The 13554-nt window shown below is 40.7% G+C and overlaps 1 protein-coding gene across 1 annotated transcript in view; it reads right to left on the bottom strand.

Moving 5' to 3' along the window:
- Positions 1-8244: 8244 nt before the first annotated feature.
- Positions 8245-13554, bottom strand: part of EFHC2 (EF-hand domain containing 2) — a 57752-nt gene continuing 52442 nt past the window's right edge. The window contains exons 14-15 of the mRNA XM_063150378.1: positions 10212-10317; positions 8245-8559 (exon numbers count right to left, since the gene is read on the bottom strand). Of these exons, the coding sequence (XP_063006448.1) occupies positions 8464-8559; positions 10212-10317 (202 nt within the window). The 3' untranslated portion in view covers positions 8245-8463. The remainder of the gene's footprint in view (positions 8560-10211; positions 10318-13554) is intronic.

Raw genomic sequence — 13554 nt, 5'->3', positions numbered from 1 at the left:
GTGTCACTTGACAAAAGGGGGAATTCTTAACCATCAGCAACAGGTAGTTAACAAAAACGACAGGGGATTACAACAACAAACAGTTAGAACTCCACCCTGGCAGCAACTGGCCCAACCTGTGAACTGTGCAACCTTTTAAAAAAATGGGCAGCTTTTCTACTCATAACATCTGCAATACTGAATTTTGAGGTGTGATCTGCCAGGATCTGACCCAGTCCTGGGACCTGGCTGATGCAGCTGAAGCATGTGGGCTATCCTGAAACAAGTCAGGGATTTTGAGTGCAAGGGTAGGAATGCAGAAAAGCAATCGCCCTTTCCCAGAAAGTAAAGCCAAACCCTGTTCCCACAGGAAATCCTGCTCCTCTGTTTCACAGAAATCAATGGTGAAAGTGTTGGGGCCTCTGGAGTGACAGCTCAGGTCCTTCATGATTGTTTGCCTTCAAAAAGGAATTTTGCTTCATTAGGATGCTGAGTCTTTCTAATTCACATACTTGATTTGCTTCGGCTCTTGTGTTGTCTTCATTCCGTGCCTGACAACAGGGAGTCAAAGGGGCTAACAGGGAGTCAAAGGGGCATCTCTGAACCTGCTGGGATGCTGTGAAACTTTACTGGGGAGAGTTTAAATGGATTCTCGAGAATTGGCTGGGGGGAGAGAGTTCATGGGATATTACAAGTGTGATGTGTGGGCTGAGAGGAGGCAGGCACATTCCCGATGGAGTGCCCTCTCTGTTTGATACCATTGTTATGGAAAATTGAAACTTGAGGAAGGCCAGTGAAATGGAAACGCCAGGAAGCCTAAGAGAGACCGTTTGCTCACTCCTTACCAGGCCCTGCAGAACAAAATGTCTGAGTTTCTGCCTTTTGGAGCTTTCCCGGGGTCCCGAAAGCCAAACTCCCTCGTAGGTGTAAAGGTCAGGAATCCAGCAGCAGGGAGGTGAGAGACACGAATCCCAGCAGTCACTTGAGATGCTTACTCTGGAAACAAACTCTCACAACAAAAGTGGCTGGAACAGGAGACCTGATGCAATGGCAAAACAGATGAAAACTGCGTGCTCCATCCCAGGGTGAGGTACCCACTGGGAGAGGGAGTGCAGGAGCAGTGGCTCTGTGTGTTCCTCCAGCTTTTCACAACCACTTCAACCCAGATGGTGAGGGAGAAAAATAAAAACTTCCTGCATTTTGATGAGTTTGAGCAATATGATTTTAACAACACAGGGAGAAATGTCTTCCAGCAGCAAAGCAGGACACCAGATAGAGGTTGTGGTTCCTTGCACATGAATTTGCTAAGCAGAACAGTGCCTTACAAACTGCAAAATGAAGTTCTTTTGGACAAAGTGCTCATTTTTTATTGAAAATAGTTAAATTAGTCACTACACCCAGTCCCAAATGGAAAGAGGCTTGAGCTACAAACACTCTGCTTGTATAGAAATGTCCAGGTGAATTTCCTAAAATTCATTTAGCTGTCAAAAAAAAAACAACCAAAAAACAACCAAATAAAACCCCCAAAAAAACCAGCACCAGAGAGGTTCAAAAACTATGGACTCTAGGCACTTCAGTGAGGATTTTCCTTCAAAATAATAATAAATGTAATAAAAATAATAGTAGAAAAAGTACACCGAAACCCAACTCTAGAGAAGATTTTGTTCCTGTTTCTCCCGAGGGAGAGGCAGGGTGAGGACACCACCAGGCAATGCAATCCCTTCATGTAAATGATTTCCAACGGGAGCTCCTGCCCTTGCCTGCAGACAAAAGCAGAATGCATCACTGTTGCCAGACCACCTGGGACACGGGGAGGAGAGAAAATTTCCAGATGGGTTTTAAGACAATTCATTTATATTTATATAGCCAAAATAAATGTTGGGGTTTTTTTTCTGCGATAGCATTTCCCTTTGCTCTATCCAGACCACCAAGAGAAGAGGGAGGCACAGAATTTCTATTGCATTAATAGTCCTGGTGTTTACAGTTTTGGCTTTTATGAACTTGTGGGAGCTGTTTATTGAGTCATAAACTCTACTAATGGGAATATTATCTCTAAATTATAAAAGTACTATCGTATTTGGGTTAGTTAAAAGAAAGGCTTAGAACAGATACACACTTACAGTACATCTCAATTACCAACATGATCCCATAATGGGAATTTAATTGCTAATTGCTGGCTTATATTGTAGAAGAACTGCAATAACAACACACAATATATAGCCTATAAACATGTCCAGATAGTTCTATATCACCTCCTTTCACTGCTACCTTCTTATATGGTTGGGGGGGGGGGGTTATTACAATGATTTAATTCCTAAATCCCTCAAATTAGGGATTTCTCTTTGTTAGGAAATCATTTCCAGCAGGGCTTTGTGTGACAGATTTTAGCAAGCTGCCTGTATACACTTGGGTGGCTTTGAACAAACAGGACAGCCTTATGCACACGCTTAAATACTTGGCTAAATTAGATTCTCAGAGAGCTCTAACAAAAGAAATTGTCGTTCCATTTAAATCAACCCAGATACTCCTGTTTACCCAGCTGGGGTGAAGCTTGAGCAATACCCACCAGGCAGAGTCAAGCCCAAGCACAGTCAGATCCACCTGATAAACACAGCACTGAATCTGCTCCTCCTGAGCTCCAGAATATCCCAGGAGAGGCATCCTGTGCACGCTGGGTGTGGACTCCTGGTCTCATGGACTTGTGGTTCCATGGTCTCATGGACTCTGCCCCCTCCACCCTGCCCAGCCCAGACTATCCACAGCTGTCCATCCTACACATCAGCCGCAACTGCCCATGGGCAGGGAGCAGCCTGGTCTCCCTGCCTGGCCTCAGAGCTCCTCTGACAATGCCAGTGGACCCCAAGGGTGGCACTCACTCCCCCAGCAGCGATGCAAACATCTGCATTTAGCTGGTTGTTCCAATCACGAGAGATCTCTGCAGCCAGGTTGTGTAACTTGTGGTTTATTGCAAAGGGCCCGGGGGCAGGGCCCTGCTGGGAGCTGCCAGCCACAGCTCAGAGCAGGCCCCAGAGAAGAGAGGGGCAGAGAGGGTGAGAGGGTGAGAGCGTAAGGAATTAAAAAAGGTAAGAGCGTAAAAGGGTAAGAGAGCGAGGTTCCTGTTACAATGCAACAAATCTTCTTCTGTGTTGAATATTCTAATTCTCACTAACCAATCTAGTACAAGATACAAATCCCATAGCATTTACATACAGCCTATAAGAATCATTACATTACCATGCTGTGTTATATTTTAAACCCTAAAAACTCCTCTTTGGGCCTCTTCTGCCAAGCTGTAGGGTCTGCTCTGACCCTTGGACCTGCCTGCAAGCAGAGGGTATTGTCTAATCAAAAGGGGATTACCTTCAGCTGGCCACACCATTGTTTTCCCATTGTTCAGTAACTAAGGGATCTCAAAGCTTGCTTTCATTTCAGTCTTGCTTATAGTTTCCATATTCTCAAAATGTTTTGCCAGACAATCATATTTATAAGGCTTTCCTGTTTCATCTTCCCCAACACCCTTCAGTTGGTGCAGAGGGATGGGCAGGGATATCAGGCATCCCCTGAATATTCCTGTGGGATAGTCACTGTCCAGAGGTGCTGATTTCCCTTCCATCAGCAGTGAGGGATCCAGAGAGCAAGGGCAGATGCAGACACTGCCCTGCCAGCATCTGAGGGCAGGGGACATGAGTGTCACCCAGAGACATTCTAATTTGGGGGTGGCCTTGTCCCTCCTGCAGCATGGCAGCTCTGCAAAGGGTCTTCCTCTTGTCCTCCAAGGCAATGCCATCCTGACAGATTTGCTTTGGAAGTGGGAGTTTCTCCAGTGCTGTCAGGTGATACAGTGAATTTTGTGCTGCTGCGGATCATCCCACCACGCTGCTTGCCAGGGATCTGCATCAGATTTCGGGCAGGTTTGTGAATCAGCTCCTTTACTTCTCTTTGTTCATAGTTCTAAATATGAAACTATCCTGATGAAAGAGGAGAGCAGAGAGGACAGATGGCTGGGGTGAAGGGCAGATGAGGATAGCTCGTTCATTTGTGTGCAATACATACCAGAAGAAACTTCCAGATGATTCAGAAATGACCAGAGAAATGTGCAGAGGAAGAATTCATTTAATCAATCCAAAACCTTAATATATTATAGCTGTATTAACTTCCTAAATCTTGATTATGCTTCCTAGTTTTAAACATTGGAAACTGGCAAGGATGCGGATGTTCCCCCACACATCTCTCTGGCTTCCTTGACTATTGCCCAAATCAGGAGTGCTGCTTTTTACTGGGTCTGAGTCACTCCCCCAAACAAACTACAAGAAGAAATTGATTTAGAGCAAAGAATAACTTTTAAAAATTTTTTTCCAGATAATTTTCTCTTAAATGTTATCTATACTGCCCTCTAAAACCTAAAAATTATCTGAGCTCAGATTGTGATACTTTTTTCCTCCTGATGTTGTAAATTCTTCACAAACAAGCCACTATTCTGTCTTTCTCATTGCACTGCAGCTTGATGAGTAAATGGCCTTGAAGAGGAATAAATTCTGCAAGTAATTATACAATAGTTTAGTTACTGAGGGTACAGGACATTATTGCTTAAAGAACTGATGCTTCCCTCCATGACACTGTACCACAAAATGTTAACAACTGGAAAATTCTTCTATCAGTTTCAAGTCTCAACCCACAGAAACACTTAGAAGGGCCCAGCAAGCTCACACCTGGTGAATTACTGCTAATGATACAAGGATTGCTGTTCTCTGAATGCAGTCAAGTGACTGAAAACATCCAGTATTTTGGTTATTGTGGAATTAGGATCCCTGCAGCTTTCCCACAGCAAGTTTTCCTTTGGGAGGCAGAGATGTCTCCTGGGCTAAAAGGACAAAACAGAGAGAGCAAACACAGGAGCCAACTGAGCCCAAACTTTTTCCATTAAATAGGATGAACTCACACCAGCACATGAGAAACAAATGCAGGACGATTTTCATCCTTTCATTTATGCAGATGAACATCTCTGCCTGATGTTGGTGCAAGTGGCTCTGCCTGGAAAAATACAGTAGCTGGCTGTATGATGAAAAAATATTTGCCTGGTGAGGAACACCCATGTCTTGCCTGTTGCCACATTTCTCTTCACAGAGAAAAGCAAGGAACAACTCTTCCCAAGGATTTCTGAGATTCACATTCTCTGAACCTCAGCGAAAGGGAAAACACCATTCTTATCACTTGCTGTGCCTGTGTTGTGCCAAAGTAGAATGCAACATGGAGATTGTTTATCCAAAGTGAGGATGTTTTGTTTGTGTGTGTGTGTGTTGGGACTGCCGGGTGACAGCCACGAGATTCTGTGCAGTGTGAGCAGCTGTGTGCAGGGTTGAGTGCTTGGCAGATTCAGTTTTAGATGTATAGAATAATATAGTATAATAAAGTAATTAATTGGCCTTCTGATATCCATGGAGTCAGATGCTTCGTTCTCTCTCCCTCAGCAACGTCAGAGTCACCATTGATTTGCAATATCTTGCCCACAGCAGATGCCCCACGTCCGAGGGAACTCAACTGCAGGTGACAGCCCAGGCACTCTGAGCCAACCTGTTTGCAGCCATTTCCTTCCCAGCAGCAGCAGCTATCCCAGAGAACTTGGAGCCTCCTCTTCCCAAATGCCGGGCTGAGGAAGCAAACATTAACACTGAGCACACAAGGGGGTGAGCGGGGCTGTAACGTGAATCCCTGAGCTCCTGCCGGGCCAGGGCAGATATTTGAGGAAAGGAGATACCCCTGGCTGCCCTGCAGAGATCCAGGGCTGAGATTAATGGCAACTGTGGGGGCTGCCCTCCCCTGTGCCAGGCGTGCTTTAAAGCCGTGGCCTCCTGCCATCCCGAAACATAACCCTGTGGTATTGTCTTCATTCAGGCCCCTCATCAGCAATGTGAAAAGAGAGAAGAAGCTGGTGGCAGGATTAGAGGAGAGGTTGAAATATTCTGGGCAGCATATGCTGTAAGTCACATTATACAAAGAGGATTATTGGGCTGTTCGTTGGCCAGGGCTTTCCATTCTGGAAGCAGTGCTGCTTGTCAGAGAGAAAACCTGGTGAAAAGTGTTTATAGCATGCTGGACCACAGTGTATGACACACTGAGCACAGTGACAAGCAATGAAAATATTTTTCAGGCCCTGTCTGGCCTCTCCTAGGAGATTGTTTTGTGTTTGTCAGGGTTATGCAAGATGCATGGGAAAAAGGGAAAACCAGAAGTGAGACCAATAATTCAGAATGGTGTCACAAACCTCCTAAAATTACCATCATTAGATGAACCCATCTCAACCTTAAAACTGAGTACATCAGTCCTGGAAGGCAGTTTGAGACCCTCATTGTTTTAGAAGTGAGAAACACCTTCTGTTGTTCAGGTTTAATTTATTCATGGCAAATTATACCCATTTTTTCCTTAAGACTACCTGTGTTCTTACCTGAACCAGATAATTTTCTTCACCTGGCAAAAATGTATTTACAGAGAGAAAGGATATTGATTCAATCTGAGCCTTCATTTTAATACACTAAATAAATTATGCTCCTTCAGACACCTTTCTTCTCTCCATTCTCTTGGTCACCTCTCCAGCTCTTCTCTGCACTGGTTCCAGTTTACAGTCCCTTTTCTTGACCATGACCAGACAAGACCAAACCATGACTGAATAGATCTATGAACATGGTTCCACATTAAATTATAAAATATTATATTTCTTGAACTGTTTTTTCTTTAAAAAATGCTCCTTTTGTCTCATACACATAAAGAGAAAAAAACTAAAGGGAATTTATCTTCTCTACAAGCTACTGGAGAGGTTTTCAATGTTCAGAGTCTCCTCTTCTTAGAAACCCTCAGCTGTACATGATTTCCACAACTGAAAAAAGTCCTTCTGAAGTCCTGGGAACATTAAAAATTTACAAGGAAAACTGCATTCATTTAGAATCAATCTCAGGCTTGGTGGCATGTCATAAAAATATCCAGCTTTCACCAAAAGACAAATTTATGTTTTGGATCCTGACACTGTCCCTGTGGTCAGATATATTTTGTCATATAAGGAACCATTTTCCTCTTTTGAATCAAAAAGCAATTCATAGTCTTTTCTACAACTTGGAGCACTTTAGTTTTTGCCTTTTTCATTTTGAGCCTCTGGATACAGAGACTCTTAGCCCATTTTATTGCTACCCCTCCTCAGCAGCCACATTGTAATTATGCCTTGTCTCAAGACGTTTTTTGCTGCAAAAAAAGGCAAAGAGCTTTCAAAAGATTTATATTTTGCCATATAGTAAAAAAGAATAAGAATTTCTTTTACATTATCATGCTAAGGTGTAGGAAGGTATTCCTATATGGAATCATAATTGGAAGGTGGATCTCCAATTTCCCAAAAAATTACTATTGTTTCTTCCTTAGTTTGGAGATTTAGATACATTGAATTATCATCTTTCTAAGTCAAACAATTCCTCCCCAAAACTGTAATTTCAGATTAAAGAAAAAACAGGGTTCTAAGTCTTCCCAAGCACCACAAGAGGTGCACTGGCTCACACCTCATCCCCTTCCCCAGTGGAATCTCCTGGATGAATCAGCTCCACCTTCACCTCAGCTCTTCCATTCTTCAGAGTGGGGTAATTACTCCTCTCCCAAAAGCACAAAGTAATTCCAGAGCCAGTTATGGCTTTGAGCTGTTATAAGCTTAAAAAGATACAAAAATGCTAACAGGAGCTCCATTAAGCCATGGAGAAAGAGAAGGGCATCAGTGAATTTTCAAAGAGCAAGTACATTTCTGCTGCAAGAATGCTGCACACTGGAATTGCACTGAAATCCCTTCTCTTCAGACATGTCCCACCCAAGTAAAGCTGGGTGGGACTAACCTGAGTCACATCTAGAACAAAAAGCAAGAACTGACAACTTCTGTGCCGTGCCTGCAAAACATTTGCTTCCACTTTGGAAGGCTATAATTATCTCTGATACCAGAACAGCTTTATAGTTGTGTGCAAAAGCCTTGCTGGCATTTCCTCCACAAAATAACCAACTTTGACATGAACAGCACTTGAGCATCACCAGGGGGATAGAGCAAAACCACAGATAAGAGCTGCAGAGCAAGGGAGGAAACGTGAATGGAATGGCATTATTGTGCTAACACAGTCAAACCCAATTCTGAGAGGTCATCCAACAAGGTTTGTTCTCAGAACAAAGCAGGGTCAGTCAGATTTTGCAGTGTTTGACTCAAAGATTGCTCAATACTCACAAATTCTCCATGCAACCAGGCAGATATTAGAGGATCTAACTTTAATTATGCTTGTATAAGTGTGACAGAGTGCTGTTGATTTAGAAAGAGTTCCAAAAACATACAAGTATACATCTCTGTTGGAACAAGAAATTAAATGCTGTATCTACTTTTTTCTCATTATACAAGAAATTTTTTTGGTATCTTTCTAAGTAATCTTCAGAGCTGAAGCACCACTCTTAAATCACTGCCTTGCACAAATGAGATTATTCTTCTTTGCCAAAGAGATCATCCAGAAGAGGAGGGTATCTGATCCCAGTCACAGGAGGGGATCGTGGTAGTTGGTTCCAGATATCTTCCCTCTGAAATTAGTAACCCAGAGAATATCTTAGTGTGAAATAATGAAAACAGGAATCATTACAAGCTGGTCAACATAAGATTGAATGAGCTGCTTCAATTCCACAGACAAATCTGTGAAAAATTGGGTCTTTATAAAGATATCTTCTTAAAAGATTACAACATGCACTTTCTTGAATGTTACAAAATATTTTATTCAAAATATTTTCTATTACTAGCCTTCTTGCAGATTTTTTAAATTAAATAATGCTACATTTTCTTCATTAAAATGCTTATGCTTCAAATCCATGTCTCAACCCCAAAAATCATACAAAATAATGGGATAAAGAGAAGGAATAATAAAAAAAAGCCAGCTAAACTAAACTAAAGCACAGCTCTGCTGCTGAAATTTATCTGTCAAACACAGGTACTGTAGCCTCAAAATACTGCTATTCATTCATGGTAAGTCATGCACAGAATGACAATTGAATTCTAAAGCTGAACAAGATTTAAAACTTTTCCTGTCTCTGAGTTTTTTTCCATTTCGTAGTTACCTCTCTTAATATATTAAATATTAAATTATTGCTTAAGCAATAATTCTTCTGTAAAAACAAAGAATAAGCAAGAATTCTTCCGTAAAAACAAAGAATACTCCCTCAACAAAGCCTAATCAACACCATGATTCTCAGGAGTGCTGTATAAAACATGTGGGAGGGTTTTGATTTTATCTGTACAAGACAGAAAAATTCTTCACAAAGACAAAGCAAAAATAATCAACCATGCAGAACCATGCTCTCCAAAGCAGAGCAAACCAACAGCCCTGGGCCCTCTTTAGACACCACCAACAGTCTGAGATGCTACAGAAGAAAGTCTTGGTAAGGCAGGCAGGAGTGAGGAGTCAGGAGCATAGTGCCTGGTTTAAACTATGCCATGAGTGAACTTGAATTTAAAGGAATGCTGTGTTTCTAAATTGTCTGAACACAATCAAACATATTCTGTACAACACATTGGTCAGGCGAGAAAAGCAAAATGATGTGTTGGCAGAAGTCTTTGGATTTATTTGTTACAAAGTATTTAAAATTCAGCATAATTGCCTTATGGACCTTCTATTTTAAAATGTTCCACTCAGCACAAGATGGCAAGATCAGATTAGTCTCTGCTGTTTGTTGATATTGCATTTTTTTTTACCCTGAGTAGCAGGCTGAAGACATACAAAGTTTATCCATCATCTCTTCTCTCTGTGCACGCCTACCAGAGATGTGGTGTGCTGTGTACAGGTTCCTGAGGAGTTATACAAAATGCAGAGCTATTTTCTGCATATGTCTCAGTGGAGCTTAAAGTATTTTCTGTCTACCTCAGCAAGGGAACAGATCATTTGACATGTGACAATGATATTTGTGGGGGAAGCAGTACTCATGCCCATTGCCCATGGATAAGTACATCTGCTTCCCCTTCTCTTTTATTCTTCTATAAAATGTCCCAGGGATGTGATACCTACCAGGCACCTCCTCATCCCTGTCTGACTTCTCTGCTTCACCCTAATCTCCCTATTAAAGCTATTAAAAATAATTACTTAAAGAAAACAGGTAAATACACAAACAGGAAAAAATACTGTAGTGTGTGCTGGCTAAGACAATCATGTTAAAGTTGGAGAAATTATATTGAGACATTTTTTTACCTTGGGTTGCTCCTTTTCCTCCACAAAAGCACGGACTTGATTCTCTCTCCAGTTCAGTGCATGAACAAACTTTTTATAGTCTACTTGCTTTTGGTTATCTTCAAACCTGAGAAGAATATCCATAAGATGACTCAGGGTTAAAGGGAATTTTTAACAAAATTATGTCATGTTATCTGCAGCATACTAATAATTGCATTTGGGATAATAACTTTTATACTACTTTATTCCCAAACACTGGCAAGAGTGAAAAAAAAAAGTACAAAATGTCAGGAACAGCTATATTATACATTCTTTTCCATATTCTTACACCTTATTATTGTCTCTTACAGAAGAATTCAGCTTCTTCAAGTTTGACTTCATTTCAGTTATTTTCATTTCAGTTTTGAAGCACTGCCCAACATTTCCAACACTGGTCTCACAGCTTTTGATAAACACAGAGTTGGGATGATCAGTGTATGATTCCTTTGTGTAGAAAAGAAACAGAATTACACAGGAAACCTGTGCTGTAACACAACTGACCTGCTCTACTATGACTTCTACAATCCTCTCCTAAAATAAGTAATCCTTCAAAAATGCTGTTTGCACACACCTTGGGATCAATTTACAATTGACAAACAGACAGCTCACTAATGTATCAAATAATAGCCAGATTTTAAAATCATTGGGTACCAGGTTTATGGCATTGTTCTTTATTTCTATAGATAAGTAGATATATCTGTATCAGTTGTAGCTGTCCACTAAATGCATATAGATGCTGCCAGCAGATATATATGCCAGAAGATATATGTGCTGCCAGCTAAGGTCTGCAGGTCTATAGGTACATGTGGAAAATGCTATTTCCCTCCCTCAGATTTCTAACATCTTTACCCTGCACTAATAAGCCACATGGGAATAGATTTATAAGTCACTTCATCCTTCTGCCATTGATCTGGATGAAGCAGCTTCAGAAATAGAAGTCCTCAGTTCAGCAGAGCACTGAGGTGACTCTTGGGCACCACTGTTCTTCCAGTGTCACCAGACAAATGTTGAAAGACCCTTTGGGCTGAAGCTTGAAAAGAGCAGCTGGAATGCCCTGCCATAAATCCAGCACTGGCAGATTCTGAAGGACACCTGTCTCACCCAACACCTCCCACCTGCAAAAGGGACCCAGTTTGGGGACAAAAACATGGCCTGGAAGTGTCTGTGCTTCACTGGGGTCCCTGGAGAAAAACAGACACCCAGCAAGGCTCAGTATCTCTTACCTGGTGGCAGACACCAGGTTAAACAATTCTGCCCTGCTATCTGGTGAGACAAAAACTACTGCACAGGAAACAAGTGTTGCAGAAAATCATTTTTGCCTTGTCCTTAATGAAACAGCAGTGCACAAAACACAGGCCTCAAAACCCTTCAATCACTACAGAGGGTTCTAACAAAAATTACACATGAAGGCACTTTTAGGGAGAATTTACAGCATAAACTTGGAAAACAATACTGGAGGAGAAATAGATCCGGTGACAAAAATAAACTGCAACAAACTGCAACTCATCCTTTCCTCCTCCTCCCCCCACACCTTTCATTTAATAGTCAGCAGGAAAGATAATAATGAAATATACTGAGAGCCATAAACAGAGATGGCAGAGATAAACTGGAATGTTAAGTACAGTGAGTTATGCTGAAGATGAAAGCAAAGTCAGAAAAGAATGCTACTGCTACCAGAATTAAATGAGTCTGAAACACTGCCATGAGAAACCCTCCCATGACAGCCTGCTTCTTCACCACAGTTCACATGCAAGTTAATATTTCCACAAAGCCTTACTTTTGGGGAATATATCCAATACACAAGGAAATTTCCATTCCCACTTCCAGTGGGTTCTTAGTTTCAGGTTTTTGGGGTTTTTTTGCAGGTGGCAATATGGAAGACAAACAAGTTTTGCATGAGATATAATAAGACAATCAAAAAGCTTAAATAAAAAAGCTTTTTCTCTTGGAAAAATAATGGCAGACAGATTGGTATTTCAGAACAATCAGGACAAATGATTTTTCCTTCTACTATCATGTAGTTACCTTTTGCTCATTGTGAAAAGTCAAAAGATTAATTCTACCACCAAGATGCTGAGCTGTATAAGCAGGATTTTTAAACAAAGACCAAGTGAAGGTGTAACTATTTAAACTTTCTGTTAAGGAAAGCATTGCTTCTGCTTTTGACACACATTTACAAGGAGAAAAGTCCTTTGATGTGACAGCACTAGTGAGCTGAGATGACAAGATGTGTTTGAAATTATCTATAACCAAGAATTTTAACATGGGCAGAGGAAATGGGATTCCTGAATTTCATAATTAAATAGCTACAAAAAGCATCTTAAAATACTACTCTAGGATAACCCAGAAAGAAAATAAAAAATCTACTCTTTAGATCTTTTTACTACTGTGACTTATTGTATCAATCTACTAAAAGCAGACACTAGAGATTTGGCACAGAGCACCCAGATGGACTGAGGAGATATTATCAATTTGTGCTTTATTAGGACAGAGTTGTCATACATTTCAGAGGCTGGAGTTAATAATGCTGAGACAGTGCTCTTCAGAAAAGGAAATTAGATTTGTCTTATCAAGAAGATGTGCCTAAGATAGCTTTAAACCACCCTTCTCTTCAGTTTTCCCCTGTTGCTTCACCAATGCATGGGATTTTAGACTATGAAAGTCACTGCTCCATCCCTATCACAGTTTGCAGGGCTTTTTATTTTCTTTATCATTACAGAAATAATCACACATTTCTGCTTATAAAAGTGCATTCATAATTAAATACTTTAGATAGGTGAAAAATCTGGTCAAATCACATTATGATCATTCCTGAGGATGCTTTGGTGAGTAAAAATTACTTTCTAATAACTTTTTCTTTGCCATCAAGAAATCTATACCCCAAAGATTTATGAGAAAGTTTAATGTATGTGCAGAGATTTTTAATTCCTTCATTTCAAACATTTATTAACAAGTTAATCTGATAATAACAGAGCAGAAGCATCTGCTGCTGTAACCTTAGAGAAAATGTTGGGATTCTTCAGTCTGTTTGGTACTCTCTGTGCAATACAGTTCTACAGGGACTGGATTGCCACAGGTGTACACCTAAATTGTCATAAATTGCTCATAATTAAAGGACTTAAACCAGCAAGCATAACAAGTCACTATTAAATAATAATGGCTACCATCTCCTTTTTTAAAAATTGATATTTATCCTACATTTATTCATGTCTTGAACAACTATAAATTGAACCATCAGCTCCTCAGCAAACTGAGTAACAGGAATAATTTGTCTTAAGAGATTAAAATATGAATTTAGAGCTCCTTTTAGTCACAAATGGCATAA

Source organism: Melospiza melodia, chromosome 2, assembly GCF_035770615.1.
Source record: "Melospiza melodia melodia isolate bMelMel2 chromosome 2, bMelMel2.pri, whole genome shotgun sequence".
In the NCBI taxonomy this organism is placed as follows: Eukaryota; Metazoa; Chordata; class Aves; order Passeriformes; family Passerellidae; genus Melospiza; species Melospiza melodia.
The sequence above is the reverse complement of the archived record's forward strand: the minus strand, read 5'-3'. Positions and strand labels throughout refer to the sequence as shown.